At 38.4% G+C, this 12404-nt stretch overlaps 4 protein-coding genes across 4 annotated transcripts; 3 read left to right on the plus strand and 1 right to left on the minus strand.

Annotated features, from left to right (window-relative positions):
- Positions 1-244: 244 nt before the first annotated feature.
- Positions 245-924, minus strand: GCK72_021878 (uncharacterized protein; the record flags this gene model as incomplete). The annotated part of the gene is made up of 2 exons (XM_003105192.2): positions 245-773; positions 833-924. The coding sequence occupies 2 exons, from the start codon at positions 922-924 to the stop codon at positions 245-247; spliced, it is 621 nt and encodes a 206-aa protein (XP_003105240.2).
- Positions 925-3290: 2366 nt separating this feature from the next.
- GCK72_021879 (uncharacterized protein) lies at positions 3291-4077 on the plus strand (the record flags this gene model as incomplete). The annotated part of the gene is made up of 2 exons (XM_053734550.1): positions 3291-3412; positions 3897-4077. 2 exons carry the CDS (start codon positions 3291-3293, stop codon positions 4075-4077), a joined length of 303 nt encoding a protein of 100 aa, XP_053583463.1.
- A 6-nt stretch (positions 4078-4083) lies between these two features.
- On the plus strand, positions 4084-9948 carry GCK72_021880 (uncharacterized protein; the record flags this gene model as incomplete). The annotated part of the gene is made up of 7 exons (XM_003105255.2): positions 4084-4536; positions 5267-5400; positions 5449-5566; positions 7076-7248; positions 8135-8768; positions 8953-9086; positions 9741-9948. The coding sequence occupies 7 exons, from the start codon at positions 4084-4086 to the stop codon at positions 9946-9948; spliced, it is 1854 nt and encodes a 617-aa protein (XP_003105303.2).
- Positions 9949-10211: 263 nt separating this feature from the next.
- On the plus strand, positions 10212-12358 carry GCK72_021881 (uncharacterized protein; the record flags this gene model as incomplete). The annotated part of the gene is made up of 3 exons (XM_003105213.2): positions 10212-10276; positions 10813-11709; positions 12253-12358. 3 exons carry the CDS (start codon positions 10212-10214, stop codon positions 12356-12358), a joined length of 1068 nt encoding a protein of 355 aa, XP_003105261.2.
- Positions 12359-12404: the final 46 nt, after the last annotated feature.

Consider the following 12404-nt stretch of genomic DNA (forward strand, 5'->3'; position numbering starts at 1 on the left):
AGTTCTGTTCTTCTCAAAAAGTTTGAAGCTCAGGATTTTTCGAAAAACAGAGTCTGAGTTCTCTATGTCTTCTCTTCAAAATATAGGAAATTTGTGTTTTTTAATAGTAGATCATTTTCTGAAAGATCTAAAGGTACTAGATCGTCTGTCATCTTGGTGAAGACATTTGGACAAACAGACAGCCGAACGGAAAATACGAATACGAAAAATACTTCATTTAATCACTGGAAATCAAAAAAAGAAACTAGATATAATTATAGACGTCGACAACTCTCGCTTGCTTATACTGTGCTGTCTTCACCATATCAGTCCAGATCAAATCAATAAAGTCGATATCGATCTTGATAATATTCAGAACAACCGGACGACAGAACTCCAACATCTCCTTGATTCCAATATCACTTCTTCCCACTCGATTTTTATTTCGTTCTCCCGAAAACAGGTGAAAGGAGACAATGAATTGATCCACATGAAGACTGGCCTTCTCGATTCCGTTCTCTAGAATCTCTTGCGCCATCTGATGAATCAACGGAGCTCCGGGGACTCCTCTCTTCGCGAAGAAATGGATTTTACCAATTGTCAAAATTGGATTGTCTAATATATTGCAGAGTTCAGTGATTTGAGTGTCCTTTGGTAGGAAAACACGATGGTTTGGCTCATGGATCTCAATTTGAAGACCTTGGGAGTCCAGGGAAATGTAGAGAGCCTCGATTCGGTAAGGAAGAGTGTCAGCCAATATTCTGCCAGTTTCAGATGTCTTGCGGAGGGTAGAGCTGAAATTTTTGAAAACCTTGAATGTGAATTTCAAATTTTTGAAAATAAGTCAACTAACCGTTCCTGAATATTCATGTTTCCAATAATTTCCTCTTTGATTTCGGATTGGACGCAGTGGACGTCGAATGATGATTCTGGAGCGGGGACCATGTTTTGGGAATGAAAATTTGGCTTAGAAAGTGGTCTATTTATCTGACAGTTCCCCTTCATAAAGAACCGCCCATTCTAGACAAGGAACAAACTTGAGTGTGTTATTATCAACTCCTTTCAAAACAACATTTTACGTAATGTCTCTTGGGGAAAGGGGTACGTTGATACCTTATTAGGTGAGATATGTGGGCGGAAGGTTTCAGACAGAGTTTTAGATAAATAGTGATATAGTTAGAGATGGCTAAAAATCGTTTCTGTTTAGGCAAAAAATCTTTTTTTCTGTCGGAAAATCGCAATTTTTATTCGGAAACTCGCACGTTTTAGTGGAAAATCGGTATTTTAACTTGAAAAATCGCTTCTTTTAGGCGGAAAACCCTTTTTAGTTAAAAATAGCTACTTTAAGTTGAAAAATCGCTACAGGGTGGCTAATAAGTATACAACGCCATTGGGGGTTGAAAATCCGTTGATAATCGGCGGGAAACCGATTGAATCAGCGAAGAAACGTTATTAATAGTCGGAATATACGTATTAGATTTAGTTTACAACAGGAATTCGAAGTTGAATACTTTGGCTTTGATACAGGCCTTCAGACGTAAAACGCCAAAATTGCCTGTGCGCCGCGTGTCGGGCGTAATCTAGACTGATGATAAGATTTGCACTACTGAGCCCTTTTCCAAGTGTCAAAAGCAGAAATTATTGTTGTCACAAGCTGACAGAAGGTTCTCAAAACTTTTCTAGGCCCATCCCCGCCTTTTTCCTAAAATTGTCATTGTATGGGCCGGGGTTACATCTGACGGTAGAACTCTGTTGATTTTCATTGAAAGAGATGCCAAAATCAACTTGGGGTCAACCAGAACTTGGTTTTGAATGACGTTCTGTTTCCCTGTACAGCTCAGCAGTATGCTGGTCGTTTTTCATGTCTCAACTAAATTAGACCACGTCACACGGTTCAAAATCAACAAAAATCGCCCTTTCTCTTATTTTGCTGGCTACCGGAACAACGACTTTAGGCCTTCCTCGTCGGCGGATCTGAATCCGATGGATTTCATCATATGAGAATATTTGAAGAGCAAGTTCTCAGGGATCTCCTACAACACGGCCGTTGCTCTTAAGACCGTCCTCCAGAAGATATGGTACGAAGTCGACGTCGACTACCTGCGGCGCACAGGCGATTTTGGCGTCGTTCGTCTGAAGGCCTGTATCAAAGCCAAAGTATCCAACTTCGAATTCCTTTTGTATACTAAATCTAATACGTATATTCCAACTATTAATAACGTTTTCTTGTTGATTCAATCGGTTTTTGGTCCAATATCAAAGAAATAGTGGCGTTGTATACTTATTAGCCACCCTGTATTTTCAATTTTTTTGTCGAAAAGTCGGTATCTTCAACTATCAGGACTCGAACAAAGATCTATCCCAAAATCATCAATTAAAAACCAAAAACATGCTCTGACTCACTATCAGCCAACTCATGTCAACACGACATTTATGTAGACATTTCCCCTGAGGAGCATTTTCTCAGAACTGTCATAACAATAATTAAGCACCCGTCCTCCCTTCCGATGATATTCGATGATATCACGAGCCCACGAGTTTCTAAGAATTTCGAAACCCAGACATCAAATATATACTCCCAGATGACCTGTAAAGGGCTTGTTATAGAGAGAGATATGCCGACGTCATAGTCAGAAGACTCTATGAAAGAACATTCTTTGAAAAAGTAGGTGTGTATCCAGAGTCGCTGCTCAGTCAATTGAGAGATAATATAGGTTAATAGAGTTAGATACTGAAGTTACAGATAAAATGTTGCGAATTTAACAGCCATCAATGCCAATCGCCAACTTTACGGGTCGATACTTCCAAAATCTGTCGAAATTATGAGCCGAATTCTCTCACACGATTATTCCTCTTTATTGATGATCCCTTTTTGTATTCCATCAAATCGGTAAATTCTTCAGGATTTTCCAACCGCCGCTTTTCCATCTGTCCACAAACACTTCTTCCTGGTATCGCTGACTATCGATACTATGTACTCAGAGTCGCTGCTCAGAAAATTGCACATCTCCTACCTACGTCGTTCATCTCTCTTGAATTTCTCTCTCCATTATTTCTGCTTTCCCATTTTTTGCCGTCTTCCCCCTCCGCCCCCGTCTACCCATAAACGTCTCTTCACTCTGTCTCCACATTCATTTCAATTCTCCTTCCCCCTTCCAGTGTGTCTGTCGTTGTCTCCATAGTTCCGCCAACACACATTTTGTGCTCTTCCGGTTTCACTTTTGTGTAGCGTTATCTAATCTTTTTATAATTTGGCTGGTGTACCGATTCCGCGTTTTTTGTTTATAGGCTAGTCATGAATGTTTTCAGAGATGCATCGACTGCTTGGCTTGACTCAACGCTTGGAGACCACCGGTCCAATACAAAAAACTTGGGAAGACTTGCCGTTTGAGTTTAAGGTTATGGTGAAAGATCATTTGGATGTGGATTCAAGGTTAGTAGTTTTGATAAGTACGATTTTTTTGAGGGGGGGATGATTTCCCCATTCAAAAATATACTGTAATTAGTGTTTTTGGCAATTTCGTAAGAAATTAATAGCGAAACAACTTGAGATAATCTTCATATTTTAGGTCAAAACAGAAAATACTTTGTAACTTTTTTCTAGAAGAGATATCAATTTACGGTAAAATTATCTTGATTACCCATACTTTAATCGGTATTTTTGCTAAATTTCAGAGAAATTGATGACGAAACAATTGAGAAAACACAGTTTTACTTTTAGAGGTATCGACAAGAACCCTATTTTCTTTCAATTAGCATAAAATTGTATAGAAAATCCCAAAGGCGTCTTCCTGGAGAATCAAATGCCACTTCTCTTTTTTGTGTTCTTTATTTTACATGAGCAAAGATTTGTATATAAATTTTTTTGTATAGACAACATACAAAGCTTACTTCCCGTTACTATAGTACATTTCCAGAACCGCTCTCCGCTGCTGCTCCAAATCCGATCGCGACGTGGTTGACAGCGGTTCCGTTGCACTAGTTCGACTGGAAATCCGATCAGAACTCAAGCAATTCTTGAAACATACTCAATTCGAATGCGCAACAACGAAGAAAAGAGAAACGGCAGCTAGACGATATGCCACTTCGATTGCATAGGTGAAAATGGGAACGGACGACACAGTGGATAAAATAATGAGAATATTCAAAAACCGGCATTCAGTGGTAGATGAGATAGTGTTGGACAGTAACCGGAGATACCTCAAAGGGATTGAAAAGTTGATGACAAAGTTGATGAAAGCTATCGAGATGAGAAGAGCACTCAACTACAAATGTCTATGGAAAGTGAAGCAGCTGAAATGGATCGGTCCGTTACAATGCCCTCTATTCTTTCAATTCCTTGGGCAATTAGACCCGAAGTATTTAAACACGCTGTTTATCATTGGAGACATTTCAGTCGACTTTGAGGTGGTAAAGAACACGGCGCAGTGGAAGGCGTTGAAAGAGTGCCGAATCACTTCTCCTTTGAAATTGCATCTTGACAACTTTCATCACTTTGCGAAGATGGAGATACAGGTGCACAGGTTGGAGGTGCAGATGTTTTTGGAGTTTATACAGGTGAGTTGGAATCGGGTTACCGTAAAACCTGTAATAGAGGCGCATCCGTTAGCAAGAATTTGAAACATCCTATCTCGGTTGTCTTTAAAGATAGGAAAACATTTTAAACTGAAGAAATATTCTATAAATGTTAAGCTCTATTTTGCCAGTTGTCAGTTTTTTGATATTTCCTTTAGGAACCGAGATATTACAGGTTTTACTGCAGCATGGCTCGGCACGCCTGAAATGACCAGATTCTGTCTGAAATATGAATAAAACTCTTGCCCTTACACGACATTTCTTAGCCTTGCACAGGTCGCATTGGATTGAGCACGGCCTAGCATGTATTAGCATGACCCCAAAGAAACCTGAACCCATCTTGATTAGCCCGGCCCATGGCATGTTCTAACGTGTCTTTGACCACGATGCTTTTTAACGTCCATAGCCTAGCATACCGACCTCTAGCCTGACCGCTTGCATGACCTAGCGTGACGTTGACAATGATGCTGCCAAACCGTTCATAACCTAGCCCTGGCATAGCGATCTCTGGCTTAGCCTCCTTAATGGTTTTCACAACAATAGTTTGAATTGCTGTTGTGAACACGGGCACATCCTCACCGCATGATCTGACACGGCCTCATAGGAAAGTACAATGGCCCAGCACAGCCCAACAACGGTTTGGTATTGCCTAGCACGACTTGACACGTCCTTCCCAAATTATTTTAATTAAACAAAAGTCCCGAAACTTCAGAAATTCATGGACAAACCCCTGCTGACTCTCTCATACTTCATGATAGGCTCGTTCACCTCCATGGCCTTTGAATGGAGACTTCCGATTCTTGAACACTTCTTCAAAAATGCATTCATAGAATTGAAGGGAGACGTGTAAGAGTTTAAACAGAAAGTTTATCGACACTAATCCCTTAATTTCAGCCACCATATCACCCAAAGACCAGTACAACGATTCCAGTTACCCAGGGATCCTGAGAAAGTGCTGGTCGTGAATTTCACTGAAAATTCGATAATTGGAATGGTTGCTGGAAAGAACTCAGTCAGTGATGCATTTATCATATTCTTGATGAGAATGAATACACGGTTCACATGGATGCAATGTCAGACAACTTTGATCTCAATTATATCTATCGTACAATTTATCGTACAATTTATCGTACAAATATTCCCTAAGAATGTCTCTTTTATGTTAATGATGTCGTTTTTACAATCAATAAATTTCTGCATACACCGATCACTGACTAGAGCACAAAATGTTTAAATGACACAAGATAATTATATGTTTTCACTCAGAATACTGATAATTGGATTGTATTGTTTGGCAGGCTATGTCTGGTCATAGGATAGATAAAACCATTAAAGATCGCAAGATTTCATAAAATAATAAAAAATATTTTCATTATCAGAAAGAAATGAAGAAAGTAAGTTCTGTGCCACATGTGTCTAGAAGGATTAGTATTATAAATCAGGACACGCAGAGTATAAAAGATTAAGAGGAATACTCCCTCCAAAGCATATGAATATTACCAATAAAATGTTACATATATGGATTCTCTGATTCTTTATCTATTTATAGACGAAATAATTAGAGCTATTGATTTTTTAGGCACATTTGAATAGATATATTTCGTTTTTGTCGTAAAATCTCAAAAAATGTTTTTCTTAGTGCTCAAAATATGGCCTGTAACAACAGTTTAAGATTCTAGGCTCTGGTTATCGTTGCAACAAGAACGGAATTCGGGGGATCTAAAACTAGATTTTGAGATTAATGGAATACAGTTTTCAGTGATGTCCGAACTTCTCAGTGTGAAGTTTCTAGGCCAGCGATTTCCAACAGAATTTTGTCTCACGACCGCCGGTTTAGAACACCAGACTTTAAAAATAGTTAGGTTAGCATTGCTCACTTTGGAACTTCAAGCACTTAGAGCTGACATGTTAAAATTTTCAAATTCCGCATATCAGGAAACACTTTTTCTAATTTCTGTAATATTTCTTTATGGAGGGCCAATCCTCTGGTAGGTGATTAAACTACCTTAAATATTCTATTATAACGGCATGTCCTTACATTCTTCGGAGGATGTCTAGAGGTGCCGTTATAATACAATGTTTACGGTTTTCATGGTCTAGTCAGCCCCCCCCCCCCCTAATCATCACACAGTCTGCTTCACTGATTCTTCTCACATGACTGATTAAAGTTTCAACTAGAATATTCCTTATTTATCATTGCCCCCCCCCCCTTTTCCCCTAGAGATCTCCTAAAATTTCGAAATTCACTCTCGTCACTCTTCATTTACATATAAATCGTGTCTCGTATCCTGTGGAGCATGCACACCCTCTAATCACACAACCTTTTCTCTTCATGCACACAGAAAGAGTACATATTATTTGTACATTTTTATTTTTATCTTCGAAACCAAAAAGAGAGAGAATGAGAGAAGAAGGATATCACATGCTAATCTCCTTTCTATCTTTTCTCGACCCTTTATCTTTAATCTCCTGCTCTCCAGATCATAAACTTTTTGTCCTTGGCTATATAATGAGTTTCCAGATGTTTCGAAACATTCGCAACAGAATTTGCTCAATTTTTCGTGGTAGACGACGACGACGTCAAGGTACAGCGGCGGCTCCGCCGATTGTGATTGTTTCGAAGCCAGCTGAGAATGCAGAAGTAGAAGAAGCAGAAGAGGAGAAAATAGAGGGAGAAGGATTGCTAGAAATGAGGTAACATATTGTTTTTTCTGGGAAATCGACAACTTTTAAGATTACGTCAGGATATCCAGGAAAAATTCTAATTTAAGACTAATTTAGACTAACAATAAGACAATTCCTGGTTTTAATTACTGTAGTTAACAAACTTGATGTGCAGGGTCAACTTAGACAGTTATAGTGTTATAACCTAGTTCTGGATTAATAAGACCTGGATAATTGGCTAATTTAAAATTGAATGATGAATAATACAAAACAAATTATATTCTTGCAGACATTTCTTTGTCAGAAACCAGAAAAACAAATCTGGCGCACTTTTGACGTGTTTACAACTATAGCGCTTGATGAAAAACTGCAAAAAATATGAAAAAGTCGAAAATTGACCTTTTTGACTAAAAACACTGAAAAATTGGCTAATTTTTAACCCGAATTGCGTTTTAAGCCTAAAAAGCGCATAAACAGATGTTTTTTGTTTAAAAATAGCAGAAAATTGAAATTCTTAAATCGTACATGGCACCTGCCCATTTTCTCAACAAAAAGGATTTTAACTGAAAAAATACGCTTTTCAAACTAAAAACTGTTTCAAAATGTCATTTTTCGATACGCAAATGTCTAAATTCGATATTTTTGGCCTGAAAATGGTGCATTTTGAATATTGTCGAAATTCGACGAAAAATGGTTGATTTTCAGCTTAAATTTATGAAAAACTGCAAAATGTGCACTAAGTTGACCTTTATATTCTTTTTTTTAGCTGAAAACGTTTTCCTGCTATTTTTTCTCTCCCTAACTAAATTCAGATGTCTGAAATAGAGATAATCCTGTGACATCACTTTGAGCTGCTGTTTCGTAGTGTCACATTATGTCAGAACTCCAAAAATCCACTAAAATTGTACTTTTTCAGCCAAACTGGAGAAATCGAACCAGTTGCCCCGTTATTCGACGGACACATCATTATCTACCCGCCACTTTACAGTGAGAGTCCAAAATATTGTATAGAGTTTCACGAGAGAGAAACAGTGAAAACAAGAAAGAAGATCAGAGAATTTGAATTAAACGAAGCAATCGACAAAATATTCGAGAAGGTGCAGAATAGGAATTCATTGATTGGAAAACTACAAATTGGGCGGAGATATCACAAAGAGGGACTGAAAGAGACTGATTTGTTTATGGATATGATGATGGAGAGGTTTAAAATGGAGAAGAAGAAGGAGAAAACATATCACTGGAATGTTGAAATGCTACACTGCAATTTCTCACTGGACAACATAAATCTCCATGAATTTCTGAAATTTTTCAATCCAGAGATTTTGGGAATTCTCAGTGTCCTGCCACCGTATGGCTCAAAACCAAAAATCTTCCAACTACATCAGACAGATGCTATCATCAATATGAAGTGTATGAAGCATCTGAAACATTTTCATATTCGTCATGAGTTAACATTAGGATATAATGAATTACACAAATTGCACGGAATGAATAAGTTGGAGGTACATGTGAGACGTTTGGATCCGTTGGAATTTGCGAATTATATTAAGGTGAGTAGCTATTAGCTCGGCACAGTTCTTACAACTGCGCTCTACCGAAATTTTGAGAAATGTCTCTTTTTCTCTGAGCCTCTCAACTTTGCACACAATTTCCTTCGGTTTCGGTAGAGCGTGGTTGTAAAAAGCGTGTCGTGCTAATACTTGGGAGATTTCTCTAAATACTATCGAATTTCAGAGTTACTCCTCGAAAAGGTTTAATCATATGCCACCGAGTCTTTTCTTCTATATCAATTCCACGTTAGGTATGGATGTCACCTTCGAACGGACAGTTCTTCAACAGTACAGACAGGACGGGGAGATTGATACTATGTAAGGTTACTGTAGGCTTTGTCAGGGAGGTATTTGCTAGGTTGAACCAGAAAATCCGATAAAAATGAGTTAAAAGTTGCGTTTTTCGGCTGAAAGAGCGCACTAAAAGATGCCGGAATTGCAGAAAACTGAAATTTTTCTATGTGACATGGTAAATCTGCCAATTTTCAACCCAAATTGATCAAAATATATTTAACATTGCGTTTTCAGCTAAAAAAGGTCACAAAAACGGTGTTTTTTGTGTCAAAATTGCAGAAGATGGAAATTTTTAGATGTTACACGGTGCACCTGCCCTCTCATTTTTCAACGAAGAAGATTTTGACTGGAAAAATAGTTGATACTACGTTTTTCAAGCTAACAGCGGTTTCAAAATGTCTCTTCTGAAGCTGAGACATATATTTATACGAGTTTGACAGCTTTTTCTAGTCTTTTTAGCCTTCACCAGCCTGTCTGGTGCATTTTCTATGTTTTACCTTCTCTACCCTTACCTTTACTTTCTTAAGGGAACCCCAAGACCGTGCAAGTGCTTTTTTTGCTGAAACTTTGAGGGCAAGTTAAAAAATGATCTGAAAATAAGATTCTGAAGTTTTTGGAGGGCGCACGACAATTTTAGCCGAGTTATGAGCTCTGATTTTGTTACACTTTTACTTTCAGAACCGACAAGTACGATCGCCGCGCCTACAGAATCCGTACCGTTAACATCGAGGACCTCTGGATAATGTTCCACGACACTATGGTCTACGGAACATGGGTCACCAAGAAAACATATGAACCGGAACTTCTCCTAACTCTTGTCTATCGTCGATTCAACAGTTTGGCACAAGTTTGGGATGTGAAATCAGAGATTTTGAATCCGAAATAGTCGCTAATCATATTTGTTATACCTCTACTAATTAACCTCAATTATGCAATTATCTTACATGTGTTACATTTATCTCTATGTAATATTTAATATCCATTAATCCATTTGGGTGTGTCTTTCAAATAAATTTTATCGCTAATCTGTCTTCCCACCACGCCGTCTTAATCAGATTACGCAAGTGCGCTCTAGTGTACAAAGTGTACGCGCGTAATCCAGGTGAGCACAAGTTGGTCATTCATTTGCTTGCGGCTTGCTCATTGATCATGTCTGACTACGAGGAGAAGGAATTCAATGTGGAGGAAATTCGCAAAATGGATCCGATGGATGTGTAAGTTTTTATGTATTTTTTCCGGCACTGTTGGGTAGAAAAACACAAGAATTTGACAGGAAACAAGGTTTTCTGGAACAAAGTTCGATAAAAATCCAGTTTTCACAAATTTTTAGTGGAAAAATTAGATTTCCAAGCTTGAAAACTGACAAAAACCAAAAATTTAAATTTTTGACATAAAAATAGGAAAATATGTCATTTTAAGGGATTTTTTTTGTGTTGTTGAATCAGATTTTTGTAAATTCTGAAAGATGAAGACGTGAGGAATCTGAATCTGTTTCAAAATTTTGATTATGTTAAAAATTCGCTGTGCTACAATTCATTATAACAAAAGCTCATTTTCAAAATTTTGAAAATCATTCAAAATCCTTGGATTTTCGGCTTTTTAGGAACATCATATTTTCAATGCGTTGCGGTCGCGTCGCGGTTCAGTTTTTTGAATTTTTGAGAATGAAAAATTGTTACTATTACTTGAATTTATTGATTTTATAATGGCGCCGCTTTTGTCCCAAGTTATCGATTTCATATTTTTCCAGTATCGATCAATCGATGACATCAAAAGAGTTCCGTGAGTTCCTTACCATCCACAAACCCCTCAAAGCAAACCTCACATGGGCCCTGGATACTGTTCATCAGTATTCCATCCCCCGATTCATTCCAGCTAATCTCCCTAAGGGTACCCATCGACGAGGTACCCATCGTATTTTTACCTTCGATGAGCGCCTCATCTTGGAATTGAAGTTTCTTAAGGAACATGAGAAATGTGTCCGGTTTTACTTTGGTGATCAAGGAAATACGGTTGGAGAGTCCAAGGTGCTGAAATATGGGGACCCGATGAAGATGGTAAGAGAAGAGGATGCATTTAAGGTGATTGGAAGGTCAAATATGGAAATTCTGACAAGAGATCGACATGACTTGTTGTTATTGGAATGCATTTCGAAGCACATTCTGGAGATTTTGGATGTCCAAAAGTTCCATTTGAGTTACGGATTCTTGTGGGACTTTAAGCTGGAGCAATCGTTTCCATTCAAGCTCACTAAACGTTTTGAGTCTATCACGGTACAAACTCGTTATGACGACCAAGTGGCTAGAAACGATCTCAGAAAACTTCTGAAAAACGCCACCAATGTCAAAGATTTGGAGCTGTGTATTGAGCTGGAGCCAACAACATCTCCTCAAAGACCTTTAGTTTTCAACTGCGAGTCCCTGAAAATCAGAGAGGGGGATTGGGTAGAGACGAACGATTTGATGGGTGCCACGTGCAAAAAAATATATGTGGATAGGATGGAGATGAATATGGAGGAGGTGGTGCAAATCGTGAACAGCTGGAAAAATGGTACAAGATTTCGGAATCTGGAGTCGATGGAAATAAGAATGTCGAATAAGTTGGAGGGAATCGAGAAGGAGATGGATAAGGTTTTTGGTGTGAGGAAGTGAGTTTTCTGGTTTTCGCTCTACAGGTTGAGATATAGAGACTCGTTGAGAAGCTAGAGCGTCTGACATCTCTGCGTCACTCTCATTACTAGGTTCCGTCCTATTTGGGTCTCATCGTGAAAACTATCGGATTACTGTAGTTTTCGTCGCGAGACTCAAATTGCACAGAACATAGGCTTGTGGGTATTTTTCCGAAAGTTCGCGAAGTGCTGAATTCAAAAATGACGATAAATTTTTGCAAAAATATGATTGCCACTGAAAAATACAACGCAACATTGTTTTTAGGATTTTTTTTAAATCGGATGAACATTTTTTATTTTCATCACCATTTTTGGATTTAGCTCGTCAATACGGTTTAAAAGAGTGACTAGGTTTCGTTCAATTTGGGTTTCATCGTGAAAACTATCGGATTACTGTAGTTTTCGTCGCGAGACTCGAATTGCAACCAAGGGTACTTTCTGAAAGTTCGTGAAGCACTGATTTCAAAAAATGACGATAAATTTTTGCAAAAATAATACGTCACAAAAGTGAACAGTTTACAGAGCCAACGCACAGGCCAACGCTCAACGTACCGTCAAACGTGTAACCGACGGAAAGATTGCCTCCTTATACTTGAAACCTCATTTATTCAGAATCGATGTTCAATAGTTTCTTTTCATTGATCTTCGCCAAAGGCACATCAGGCACGCCTAGA

The sequence above is a fragment of the Caenorhabditis remanei genome, chromosome V (assembly GCF_010183535.1).
Source record: "Caenorhabditis remanei strain PX506 chromosome V, whole genome shotgun sequence".
Classification (NCBI taxonomy): Eukaryota; Metazoa; Nematoda; class Chromadorea; order Rhabditida; family Rhabditidae; genus Caenorhabditis; species Caenorhabditis remanei.